The sequence below is a fragment of the Hetaerina americana genome, unplaced genomic scaffold (assembly GCF_022747635.1).
Source record: "Hetaerina americana unplaced genomic scaffold, ioHetAmer1.1.p SCAF_3, whole genome shotgun sequence".
Taxonomy (NCBI): Eukaryota; Metazoa; Arthropoda; class Insecta; order Odonata; family Calopterygidae; genus Hetaerina; species Hetaerina americana.
In genome coordinates, this window is record NW_027286874.1 from 48,111,874 (window position 1) to 48,125,242 (window position 13,369).

General features: G+C 34.6%; 1 protein-coding gene across 1 annotated transcript in view; it reads right to left on the reverse strand.

Annotated features, from left to right (window-relative positions):
- The window catches only part of Larp4B (La-related protein 4B), a 64,362-nt gene that overhangs the window by 12,198 nt on the left and 38,795 nt on the right, over positions 1-13,369 (reverse strand). Inside the window, exons 11-12 of the mRNA XM_071588170.1 lie at positions 11,673-12,005; positions 5,052-5,438 (exon numbers count right to left, since the gene is read on the reverse strand). Of these exons, the coding sequence (XP_071444271.1) occupies positions 5,052-5,438; positions 11,673-12,005 (720 nt within the window). The remainder of the gene's footprint in view (positions 1-5,051; positions 5,439-11,672; positions 12,006-13,369) is intronic.

Below are 13,369 nucleotides of genomic sequence, written 5' to 3' on the forward strand. Positions count from 1 at the left end.
CCCCGTAATGGTTTTTTAACTCGATTGAACAGAAAGAAGTCACAGGGAGCCAAATCAGGTGAATTCGGTGGCTGTTGGATGGTATTTGTTGCATTTTTCGTCAAAAAATTACGAATAATGATAGCACTGTGCGACGGTGCGTTATCATGGTGCAAAATCCACGAGTTTTCTGCCCACATTTCTGGTCTCTTTCGGCGAATTGCTTCACGCAAACGTCTCATAACGCCCAAATAATACTCTTTGTTTACTGTCTGGCCTTCTGGCAAAAATTCATGATGCACTACACCGTTGTAATCCATGAAAACCGTCAGCATTGCCTTCTTTTTTGACTGAAAACGACGTGGTTTTTTTGGTCTCGGCTCATTTGGTGAACGCCATTCACTTGCCTGATGTCTGGATTGCGTGTCGTACTCATAAACCCACGTCTCGTCTCCAGTAATGATCCTTTTGATGAATGTGGGATCGGATTCAGCCTCGCAAATCATGTCTTTTGCGACGTCAACACGGTCTCTTTTTTGCATGAAATTGAGGTCTTTTGGCACCAACTTTGCTGCTACACGACGGAAACCCAAATCATTAACCACAATGTCTTGGGCGGATCCATAGGCAATGTTCAAGTCCTCCGCTATTTCTCTGATGGTTAATTTGCGGTTATTGACCAACATTTCTTTTACTTTATCAATTTTTTCACCGACTTTCGATGTCGATGGTCTGCCACTGCGTTCACCATCTTCGATTGACTCACGACCACTTCTGAACCGCTCGTGCCACTGGTAAACGACCGTTTTTTTTAGAGAATCGTTGCCGAAACACTTTTCCAACATTTCCAACGTCCGTGCGCCACTAAATCCGGTTTTTACGCAAAATTTAATACAAGTTCGTTGTTGCAAATTTAAATCCATTTCTGCAATTGTAAAAAATCGCCAACACACACAGAGATAGATGTACTCTTGGCTACGTAACTTTTGCAAATGTCAAGTTATGACACTAAGATTTAAAGGGAATATCAACAACAGATGTACCAATTTAACAAAAAAAACAGAACTCAAATCGGAACGATGGGAGCGCCACACGGTGGTTATTCCGGGAACTTTTTGATCAAGGTAGTATATGCCAATCTGCGGGTGAAAACATTATTAATGAACAATACTACAGAGATGATTACTATACAGTAATGAATATAATGCATTTCCCCATCGATAACGCACACCCAGAACTTCATAGTAGAGTAGTTATCATGAATGTGTATAGGTACGGCACACCCAGAGCTTCATAGTCATCTTGAATGTGCAGAGATGCCGTGCATCTGTATATATACATATATATGTGCGTAAAAATTATATATATTGTGAGTAAAAATATGTCTATATCTATACACTAATTGATAGTAACAGCCAATGACTAATGAAATTATAATTACCTGTGGCTATATCTACTGTAAGTATGCAGAAGATTACAGCTAGGTGATTGAAATTAATTCCAAACAACAGAAGGATAAAAAAATAAAAAACCAATATTTACTAGCCAACACAATATATTGCCTTATTGCTTTTTTTGATATGATTCGTAAGAAACATAAAAGTGCCTTTCCATTTGCTATATAGATTAACTTTCAGCAAACCAAATATTAAAAAAAATAAGAGAATGTGTGAAATAGAATTTTCTTGTTTTGTTTGCTTTACTTTGTTAGTATTGGCTTTCAGCTGTTCAAGGCAACCCCCCTAAGTTCTATGAAAGTGCCGCCTACATGGCGATTGTTTCAAATCTGTACTGCATTAAGCTTTTGTAATTTTTTGGACCAACAGCATATATCCTTTCAATGCAGTGAAACGATGATTTAAGAAATTCAAATAATTTTGGAGTGACAATCAAATCTTGGAAATAAAAATCATGAAAATATTTCAGACTTACCTAGGTGTGCATTTCCCATTTAAGAAAATACAATATTTTATTAATTCAGCATACTGGGTAATCTAAAATTAATGGTAATTGTTTAGAGAGCTTCTTGTAATTTTAAGTATTTATATAATCTTTAAAAAATGGTCTTAACTCATTTTCGGAAATGGCGGCATCAATCCACTCTTGCCGAGACAGTAAAAACTCTTTATTGTTTTGCTAAGCACAGAAACAGCCGAATCTTTTAGCATCCAAACTCTGAAGTATTTTTAATCGTATTTCATCCTAAGAGTAACTATATCCTGACACTTCTGAGCGAACATGGTGCTCAAATATAAGTAGTAATGTACCACTCCCTAAACAGAGCACAGTTAGACAAACAGTGCACACTACGGGAATGGATATTTACTATTTGCCTCAAAAGACACTTAAGTTCTAATTTATGAGGAACTTCAGCAACACAAGAGGCAAAGAATTTAAGACTAATAAGAACACAAAAAATATTTAAGATGCACAAGGAGATCACAAAAATAATATTACATCGGAAAAAATAAAAGCGGTCATTGCAGAATTAAAAGTAATTCATTGTACAACTGCATTACCTGCACACTACAGAAATAATCACACATAATTTGTGCCAATTCACATCAAACAATGTTATTTGATTATCTGAGAAAAATATCATTATCAAATATGATATCCACTACAAAATTAAATTACCAAAAATAACTCAATACCATCATAAAAAAACACTCACTAACTAATGTCTGAATGAAACCGGCCCAACATGTTTTCAATAGTACTAATCACTAATCATAATGTTGCCTCCCAAGTTTAAGGAGGCAATAAATTGCTCCAAAAAGTATTTGTTCATCAACTACATAGACATGCATTTTAAACTCTGAAATAAATTAGAAAAAATACAATACCTTAGACCATAAAGGGTTCTTAAATTTCCAAATATGGTGACATCAAATATTTAAATAGAAATTAAATATTTGTACAGTGATTACAGGGAAATAATTCCTCCTCAAGGGTCACCTCAAATATGAGTACACAAGTAATGCTAAACAACTTACATTTTCAAATTCATGTGGTTTTTACCAGTAATATGGATTCCTTTCCAGAAGAGCCACAAAAATCATGGCTCACAGAGTTTAGTCAAGAATTATTTAACATACTGAGTATCGGCAAGCTACTGACTTACATGGACCCACAGCCATATGGTATTAATACATAATGCTACCGTTTTGCCTGCGTGTATATACATGGTGTATACAGTTGGGTTGATGGTACTTCATTACACATAATAGGCATACTGGATGAACAATATGTAACATGTTAAGCAGTTTTATTTAATTCTATTGTACCTTCTTACTTTGATTATTGTTATTAAGCCATTTGATGAATGACAATAATCTCAATTTAATGCCAACAAAGTTTCACCCTGAAGCTATGAGGGTTAAGGCCTGAATCTTGATATAGTAATGTGGACTGCTATGAATTAAAATACTTGCAGCAAACCATAGCTGCCTTTCAAAATTAACATTAAAAAGATGAAGTATATACTACACACTGATCTCAACACTTGCCTAAAACTTTTTTGAATGGTCAACAGGTTCCCAAATGAGAATAAGCTGACATTCAGTCATCCTGCTCAACTAACAGCTGTGAAAAAACACTGAGTGAAAAGAAAAGTAAAAACTTCTGCTTGAAGGTTGGGAACCAAATGAGATGTTCTCATGATTCACAAGGATTGGGATGCTTACTTCTCCACAACTAACACAGTAGGAAGCAGGAGAATGGTGGCAAATACGGAATACTGACACTAGGGTGCTGAGCTGTTGCATTGGTGATGAGCTAAGAATATCTTCCCCATAAGGTTTTAACACTCAAGTAAGGGAAAATGCCAATCAAACGGGCAACAAATATTGAGGGAAATATGACACTTTAAGTTTGGTTTTTTTCTTGAAATGAAACTTGATACAAAAAATCTACACAATCAAGTTCCCACAGACCGATTAGTTTGATTTATTCCTTGTAGAACAAATCTTGCATACATTATCATCCCCACCAATATGGTCTAATTACCTTTGGAAGATTATCCAAGGTTCCTGCAGTTTTTACGATCCTCTTTACTCTATTAACTAATCACTTAGTGTCTAATCCCTGGGAAAAAATTATGGCATACAAAAAAATGGAAATGAAATGCTTAACAATAGTAGGTCTGTCCCTAGCACATCATCAATATTGTTACCTTCCCGTGAGAAAAATGGACTATCTACCAACTTGGAAATAAACAATTTCCTCATTTTGAAAGATTTCTTTTCAACCATTTGCATCCGACTAATGCACCTATGCTGGGGCAATACATTCCACTAATCCAATTTAATTCACTCAGATGTAGGAAACAACCCCATTTACAAATAGGAAGATGGCAGAGACACCTTACGTGGCAAATATTTTTGTTTGATACAAGGATATATTTCAGTATTAATGTTTTGTCATTTCATGCGAAACATTAAAAAATGGTGCCATTGAAATGAAATGTGAAACAGCTATTAGGAGAGCAGAAATGACAGAATGTGAACTTTGTGACCATTCATAAAGAAATGATGAATAAATATAACAATAAATAATATATATTTCTTATATAACAACTGGTTCATTGGAAGGAGGGCAAATAGGTTCAAATATAAAAAAATGTGTGCAAAATATTTCCAAAGCAACATTTTTGGCTGGAATTTCCCAATTAACTAGTTACTCAATTCCAAGTTTGCTGAAAATCTACCCTAAACCCTCATTCAGGTTTTCCCATAACACACCAATGAGGATTTAGAAGCACTGATGTACAAATGTTTCCATGATTTTTTTTAAATTGTTAAAATGACATGAGTTTGTTTGCTATAAAAATTATCATGTTTTTATATTACAAATATTACCACAAAAGGTTTGGATTGCTCCCCAACATTTCCTCTACTTTCATTCTAGCGAATGGAAGTAGTTTATAAAGAGTAGTTAAGATTCAGCATTTGTTTGCACGGGCAGCAGCTTATGTCTTTAGCTTGAGTAACAATGGGATCTTCCTAAAATTATTTTTTGCATACATTCAGAGCTTATGAATTCACATTATTAATGTAAAAAATAGAACTCACTTGTCTGGTGAAGGAGGAGGAGTAAGCACTGAATCAGTACCAACACTAGCTTCCTTTGCCTCCTTTTTGCCAGTCAATCCTTGTAAAGAACCAAAACCTTGCTCATTGCTTCTCATCCGAGAAGAGCTATGCAACAAAGGACTTGAAGGACCATGAGCAGAAGGTTGGGATGGAGATGGTGAGTTTGATGATTTAGGAGGAGGAGAGGGCACAGTAGTGAGCCTACTACTAGACGAGGAAACATATACAGTGTCACTGCCTACATCCTTCTCCTTTGAGGTCGCTGAACAAGGCGCAGGTGGTGGGGCAGTTGAGGGGATTAATGAAGGAGGTGCTGCTGATGCAGCAGTTTTTGGTTTGGCAGTTCCTTTCACCACATCTGCAAGCCTATTGGAAATATAAAAAAACAACATTGACAGGACCTATGATCAATGTCCCAAGATAATGACAGCCACAAATTGTACTGAACACAGCATAATAATTTAATTTCAATAAAATATGATCAGAACTTTGAGAAGTGGCTTGACAATTAGTATTCTGAACAAAATATGTATAGTCCCTAAAAAACATAAAAAACACAAGTGTTTTTATATATACCATATGCATATTGGCATTACATATGAAACTGATGTGTTTCTAATGAGAACTTCTAGTTGTCCATAAAATTTGCTGTTTACTTGTATTGGTTTTCTTTGAAAAAACATTATTAAAAGTTGCTAAATTATGAAATGGTAAAATTTAGGAAAGTTGCTACTCCAAAAACATAAATAAAATGTTGTGAATCCGGAATCATTTAGAAGCTGGGTTCCTGCACTCAGATGGATGTATATTTCATTAAATTTTCCATACAATGTACTGTTTAAATCTAAGAAAAGCCACAGGCAATTTGATTAATAATTGAGCAACATTAAATGTCACTAACAATTGAAAGCATTGCAACTGCAGAAACTCCTAAAACTCATGGGGGTTCAATAGCATAAATTATTGTTTACCACTGAAAACCTTCCAAGAAATAATATTTCCATTTGGACAAATTAGGAGATCCTTTTTTAATACACCTCAAACAGTGATGTTGAATGGAGCGGAATTCCATTATAACAAGTTTCTGAAGTTCCTTAAAATCCCACATTTCACCATAAAATATTCTCATTATTACTCAAGGTAGTTACATAATCACAAGCTAATTCCTTTCATAATAAGACTCTAGATAATCTGACCTTAGCTGAGGATATATTATGTGATGAGCCAAAAATATCAACCAAGAAATTATAAAAGATTTATCATAAACTGTATTCTCCGAAAATAAGTAGTCTCCAACTTTTTGCCTGAAAAATTGGTAGTAAATGTGATGAGGGTCTGCATTTGTTCCATAAAAATATTTAATCACAATTTTTTCAAAAAGGATAAAAAGTAGCCTTTCCAAGGAAAAAGTGAGCCCATTTGAGGGCAGATGACATTCTCAGTTGTTAACAATTACTGCTACAAAGAAAAAGAAACATTTTTCACATATAGACAAGAGCAGCTTCAAGAAATAACCCCAACCGTGTGGCACTGCTGTTGCCAAACGTAAATATAGATAATGAAATCACCACGGGAACGGCCAATGAAAAGGCATGCATGTTAACAGGTAATTAAGTGGATATTACCAACTTTGGTACTTCTAACCCAGGTACAATTCAAGTGGCCATTATCAACCGTATCTGAAATATAAGAATGATACCCGAAGAAAACTAGTGAATATAAAGCTTTCCATATTAATCCACCATCAATTAATAAGTACTTAATGAAGTAAAATGTCTACTGCTTAAATATATAAAATGATATTTCTCATTTTTATAGAAGAAAATATATTCATGTTTGTCCTTTTCTGATTTCTCAGTTTCATTGCATGCATTTCAGTCAGTTGAGTTCAGTTTAGTCAGTTGATTCTTCTCTTAGTGCTTCAAAGGATTTATTTACTCACTAGTGAAACCTGTTGTAAATATATTAGCATCCCATAAATGATGAATTTCAGTTTCTTCCGAGTCCTTCATCGTAAGCGGTATTGTCTTGCAGCTTCAACATTTTGCAAACGATTCTCATTTTCTACCTAAATTAAATCTTTTAATTCCTAAAAATTACTGAAATCCTCTTTCAATTAGATACAACAAAGAAACTCAAAACAAAACAGGTGAAAAAAGTAACAAACATGAACAACCATACACACACATGCTTTTTATTTTAATAGATTTTTAAATATTTGTATTCATGGTTACATACATAACCACATGTGGTGATGGACAGACAGACATACAATAGGTTTTTATTATTTAGAGTTAAGTTTCTCTCAAAGATAATCTATAAATACTTTCTATAAATTGGGTAAAATAGCACAATGAATTCTATCAAAAGAAGAACATTCAATTTGATCGTTTGAAATCATTTGAAAAAGCACCAATGGCAGGCTTTGATGCTGATTTAAAAATAGTTATTGCTTGATATGTGATGACACAGGATTCGCAGCGGCAGAAAGTATAATATGGAGCGAAAATCTGTAAGACTGGGACAGCCCAGCTAGAACATTTCCAGAATGCCTCTACATAATGGAGTGTATTTAGAGGGGGCATGTATATGGATATTTCCTACCACAGTAGAGTTGTGGATTTTGTAAGCATGAGTTTATCCAGGATGGTGTGTCCTGCTATATGATTCACTGGTAGACTCTGAAAAAGTCCAGGAAATGGATGGACTATGACCAGGACTGACTTCAAAGCCAACTGAGGTTATTTGATATGAATGTTTAAAGAGGAACTGATTTGCACTTCAATGTGACACACTGCTTGAATAGTACCACAGTTTAACCAAGTGAATCTCACAGCCCACAATGCTACAAAATTAAATGGTACTGATGACAACATTATCTAGAGGCTAAATGGGGAATGCTGGCGAAATGAATTTATACATTGACTGCCTATTTCAACCACAGTGGCAAAGAAGGGTGCCCAATCAATAGTTGTAAAAAATAAGAATACTTGCATACTGAGAATCAGTACTGATGGAAGGCAACTGCGACCTTACATTATTTTTACATGTAAGGCTATACCTATGGATAAATTCCCTAATGACATTCATATACAAGAACAGGAAAGATCAATGGAGCAACTCCTGGATTTAAGTGGTGTGGTAGAAGAGACACTTTGGGCACTCTTAACCTACCATCTAAGCTTGGGTCAGCCTCATTCAGAGGTCATATTTGTGAAAGAGTGAAGTGGGGCATAATGATGCAAAGACTAGCCTAAAACTTATCCCAGGAGGCATTACTAGTCAACTTCAGCCACTGTATGCCTCAGTTAACAAACCATTAAGGATAGATTGATGGCAGCCCGTGCGATTAGATGCTTGAGGGGGATGCAAAAATTCGTAGGATTAAGCAGCCATGTCCTGCAGTTGCCTTACAGCTAACTGGGCACTGGACTCTTTGAATACCATCCCCAATTATGCCATTTCGAAAACTAGAGAAAGTGCTCTATTTCAAATATACTTAATAGCTCTAAAGATTGTATTGTGTGGATGGACAAAATCAGATTATGAGTCCAAACACAGAGAGGAAAATGACAAAATTGATGACACGAATAAAATTGCTTTGGAGAACTATGATGAATAGGTTATAGCACTGAAAATATTTTTTCCACTGTGGAGTTTAATGATACCATTTAGGCATTACAGATTTTGAATATATTTTTAAGACACTCAACTTTTTCAATTAAATCTTTAAAAAATATTTTGTTTTGACAATATTCTGGCAGCGGTAGTTTCAGAGGAGGCACCTGACAACTGAGGTCATATCCAACATTAGGGATGGATGGGAAAAAAGGAAGGGAGGAAAGAAACCTGACATTGGTATCACCCTCCTCTTAACAAAGGCACCAAGAGGTCCACAGTTTAAAGTCTCATCTAAAGATAGCATACTCATTAAAAGTGCTGTCCACAAAGCACCTCCAGTAGGAATCAGAATGCCACTTAAAAAATCTACTGTCTCTGGAATTTTAACCCGAGCCCTTTGGGTGAGAAGCCAGTATGCCAGCCATCACACCAGAGGTTTTCATTAATGTTATGATTTTATAGTTCATATAGCTATTTCCCAGGCTTGATTGATTATTCAAAAATTTTTTAACCAAATAAATTATTAGGATTTTACTTCATGCTATAAAACAATATGTTTTTCCTAAGGAAGTTCATTTAACTATTTCTCCCAGTAAAATATTATCTGTACATGTGTTTGCAAGGAGATACAATTTCAAATATTGTGGTTTTTATTATAATTATTCCATCATTTAACCATTCTAATTTCATTAGAAAGCAACTTCAGTGAAACTCCATATTTGCATTACCGGATTTATGCTTTCCCACAGTTTACAACATTTTCACCATGTCACATAAAATTTCCAGTATTTACAGGATTTCGTTTTCAATTTTCCAGCTAATTGCAACACTAAGCGCTGGATTTAAAAAAAATTCACATCTCTAAAACAGTTACTCATGCCCATCAGCCTTTATGAGAAACATTTTTTACTTTATTTCATAAATGAACACCTAAAAAAGATGGGTGAGAGCAGTAATATAAATGGTTTTAGTAAAGAATTTGAAATAGCAGGCACTAGAAATGTGAACTACTTGAACTTAATCTTAGTTTGTCAGGAAAAGATGTCCTACGAAATGATTACACAGTCTGATTTAATTTATGCATTGTAAATAACACCTGAGGGAGACAACTTTTATTGCACATAAGTTGAAAATATGAGGCATTGGGAAATGACTTTGACCGTAACATGATGAAGAGAGAACAATGCAAAAACTGGTGACTAACATATGGGATCACTGCCTTGATGCAACAGATATAACAGTGACAGGTTCCTAAATATTTACAAGCAATTAAATTTGCTTTATTGCACCAAAATTACACTGATTCCAAAACAATTTTATTTTATCCAAACAATTTTGAGGTTGGACAGCTATTTGCATTATTCGAACGGGCAGGTACCTTAGATTCTAATAAGTTAAGTTTTCCTCAATTACTTGGGAATGTAAATTGTTCCCTACTTGACAATGCAAAGCCGACAAGAAGAAAGAACAGTTTCAATTGAGGTAAAAATAAAAAATTTGGAATAAGTTAGTTCTCATGATGGAACAATGATCTGATGAAATATCTAAGATTGCAGGCCTCAACACAGAATAGAATAGCAAAAATCGCAACTACATTCTGAAATATGCAAATTAGGGCAGACATTAAGTGGTTTTTAAGAGATGGATCACCAAATATCCGTGTGAATGGCATCAGAACAAGAGAAAAATCATTGCAAAATCCCACAAGATAGAAAATTGAAGATTTCACAGCATCCACTGGTGGGTCGGACAGTTTCCAAAATAGTCACAATCTTGTATACGAGGCTATGTGCGGTGAAGGTAGAAGTGTTACTGTTGAGACCACAACTAGGTAGAAGGTGTCAGCAATGAATAAAACTCTTGAAGGGCATAGCCAAAAAGAAGTTTTCAATGCTAATGAGAGAATTTTTTTTAATGGTGCTGCCAGCAAAAAAACTGTGCTTCTGAGAGGAACAAGGTCATGAAAACTTTCTGAGCAAACTAAGACACTGCCTTATTAATCACAAATGCAGATGAGAAGCTTGAGCCAGCAGTGATTGGTGAATCCAAGAGTCCTACACTAAAAATAAGTAAACACTTAGCTGAGTCGATCTATAGCAAACTCCAAAACATGAATGACCTCAGAATTATTATGAGTATTTACAAGTTAAAAATTAATTTAAAAAAAGAAAAATCTCAAAACTTTTTAAGTATTTGTATTAATAGATAACAATATCAACCCATCCTAAGATGTGATACATAACCTCTCGCCAATGATTAAATGTTTTAGCGGTATAAAACAAATTCAGTATGACCACCAAAAACTAATAAACATGTTATCGTAATGCATGCTATGGATATCCTCTAACGTCATTAAATACCACAACTTAATTTTCCTGGTTGATATCTTCATACCTATGACAAAATTCCCACAATAATTAACAATATCACCCCAAAAAATAATTAGCTAATGTATGAGTATTTAACCACATTGATAATGATGAGAATTCAATAAAGCAAGTGTTTCCGGAAGGATCACGAGCTCTTGTAACATCATGCTTCCACTGTATATTTGATTAAGTATCTTAGATGACAAGGCATACTTCAAAATTTAGCATTAGGCCTTTGATATTTAGATTTACTATAAAAAATGAATTTAAATGCTGTTTATAATATTAACTGTATGATAATCCTGTGAGATCTTGTAAAATTATAAGCATTGACAAAACATTTCCCCATACCGCGGTTTTTTTTTACAAAAAATGGACTGTTACCTATTCTTTTTCCATAGTTTATAAAGAAAGTGAGATTCCATTTCCCTGGTTACACAGTCATCCTTAAATTACCAATCTCAAGGGAAATCCCTAAATTTTTGTAAAAATTAATTCCTTTTCAAAAAAACTCTTTTCCCCTTTTGTGATATCTTTTGATTCATAAAATGTTACCACTTGGGATTTCTGGCATGTTAAAACTATGACAGCAAGCTTCTACATAACTCACCTGTTTTCCCAAGGAGGCCCTGACTCCACTGCAGGTTCTATGTGACCATTAACATTAGCCTGGTTACTACCTGCAACATTGGTCATGTTACCACTATCAGATCCAGGCAAAGGTGGAAAGGCAGTGGCTTCCAGGTCAAACTGAGCACCAGGAATTACAGGCAATCTGACCCCAGAATTGGGAGGTGTGGCCGAGGAACTGGAAGAAACTCCTGAAGGCAGGGAAGGGCCTTCCCTTGTACCAGGCGTAGGCTGTGGGCTAGAAGGTGGCTTTCCAACACCAGATACAGCTGTGTTGCCGATAGGCTCCTCTTCTTTTCTTCTCCTCCTACTCCTGTTTGTGAATAAAAATTTACAATTGGAGTTTTTAATATGCAAGTTCCTTTTTGATGAAGAAAATAACTGATGCCATGTATACCCTACATTTCGGAAATAATACCGTTAATGTACAATGAAATGAGATGCTAATACAGCGGAACCTCGTGCAATGAGCATAATTCATTCACCAATTTTTCTAGTACAGCAAAATACTAATTTAGTGAAACTTTTTGCACATAAATTAATGACAAATACAATAGTGCTTTCCATGCCGAAACAGATCTCGTACAAGATTTAATCACAGAAAATTAAATATGCATTGTTAGGGAACATGGACCATTTTCATCTTTTCTACTGCCATGGAATGAAGCAACTGGAAATTAACCTTAACCCTCTTAGTGCGGCGGGGAATCCAGGGGTACTAGTGAGAATTGCGAAGGGCAATTTAAGAAAATGTATCACCTTAGGAAAAAAGCATTATGAAGTTATTTGTTTAGATATCCATATGCAGTTTTTTTATTTTAAAATAAAATATTGTAGTTAATAATGATGGTTTACATTTTTATCATCTGAGAAATAAATGTAATTATTACAGTATTATAAATTTGAAGAATATTTTTTTAGCAATAATATTTCCATTTTTAGACACAATACTAATATTTTTTAAAACATTTTTCAATAAAACTACGATATTTAAATATAATAAAGAATCAAAAAGACATGTAGAAAATATTATAAATAAATAAAGAAAAACCAGTGAATTGCCAATTTTTTTGTCAGCCTCTGCATAGATCGATTTTGTTGAAAAGGCTGATCTCACTGAGTCAAATTGGGACTTTTCCCCTTTCCTTGAGACTGCGGCAATGTGCTTACAATCTAAAGGCAGAAAGAAACCATGTTTTAACTCACAGAGAACTGCTGACAATGTAATCCAATACACAGGGTGCAATTGAGTAGATCGGATGGACGGCAAGAGAAACCAAAATGATTACAAAGCAGTGCTCTCATTTCCATCGTATCAACAAAGTCTGAATAAGCAGCTTTATATCAACACCACCACACCATAACACATTCAAAAGATTACAGATGAAAACAGATTAGTAGCCTTTCAGTGGCTTTTCATAGTGGAAAGACCACTCAGAAAAAAAAAAACGAGCAAACAATTAGACTAAGCTTCCCGACATGTAGAAAACTGAACGAAAAATTATAGCAGGAATTATACTTTTTGAAAAGCATTTAAAATTGCTTATAAAAAATTAAAAAATTAGTAATGTAATTCTTTGGAATTCAACCTATCGATAGCATAAAAACCATAAATAATCAAAGAAAAAACCATAAGTTACAACGATATAAACAATAGCCTACGCAAGAGCCGATCTA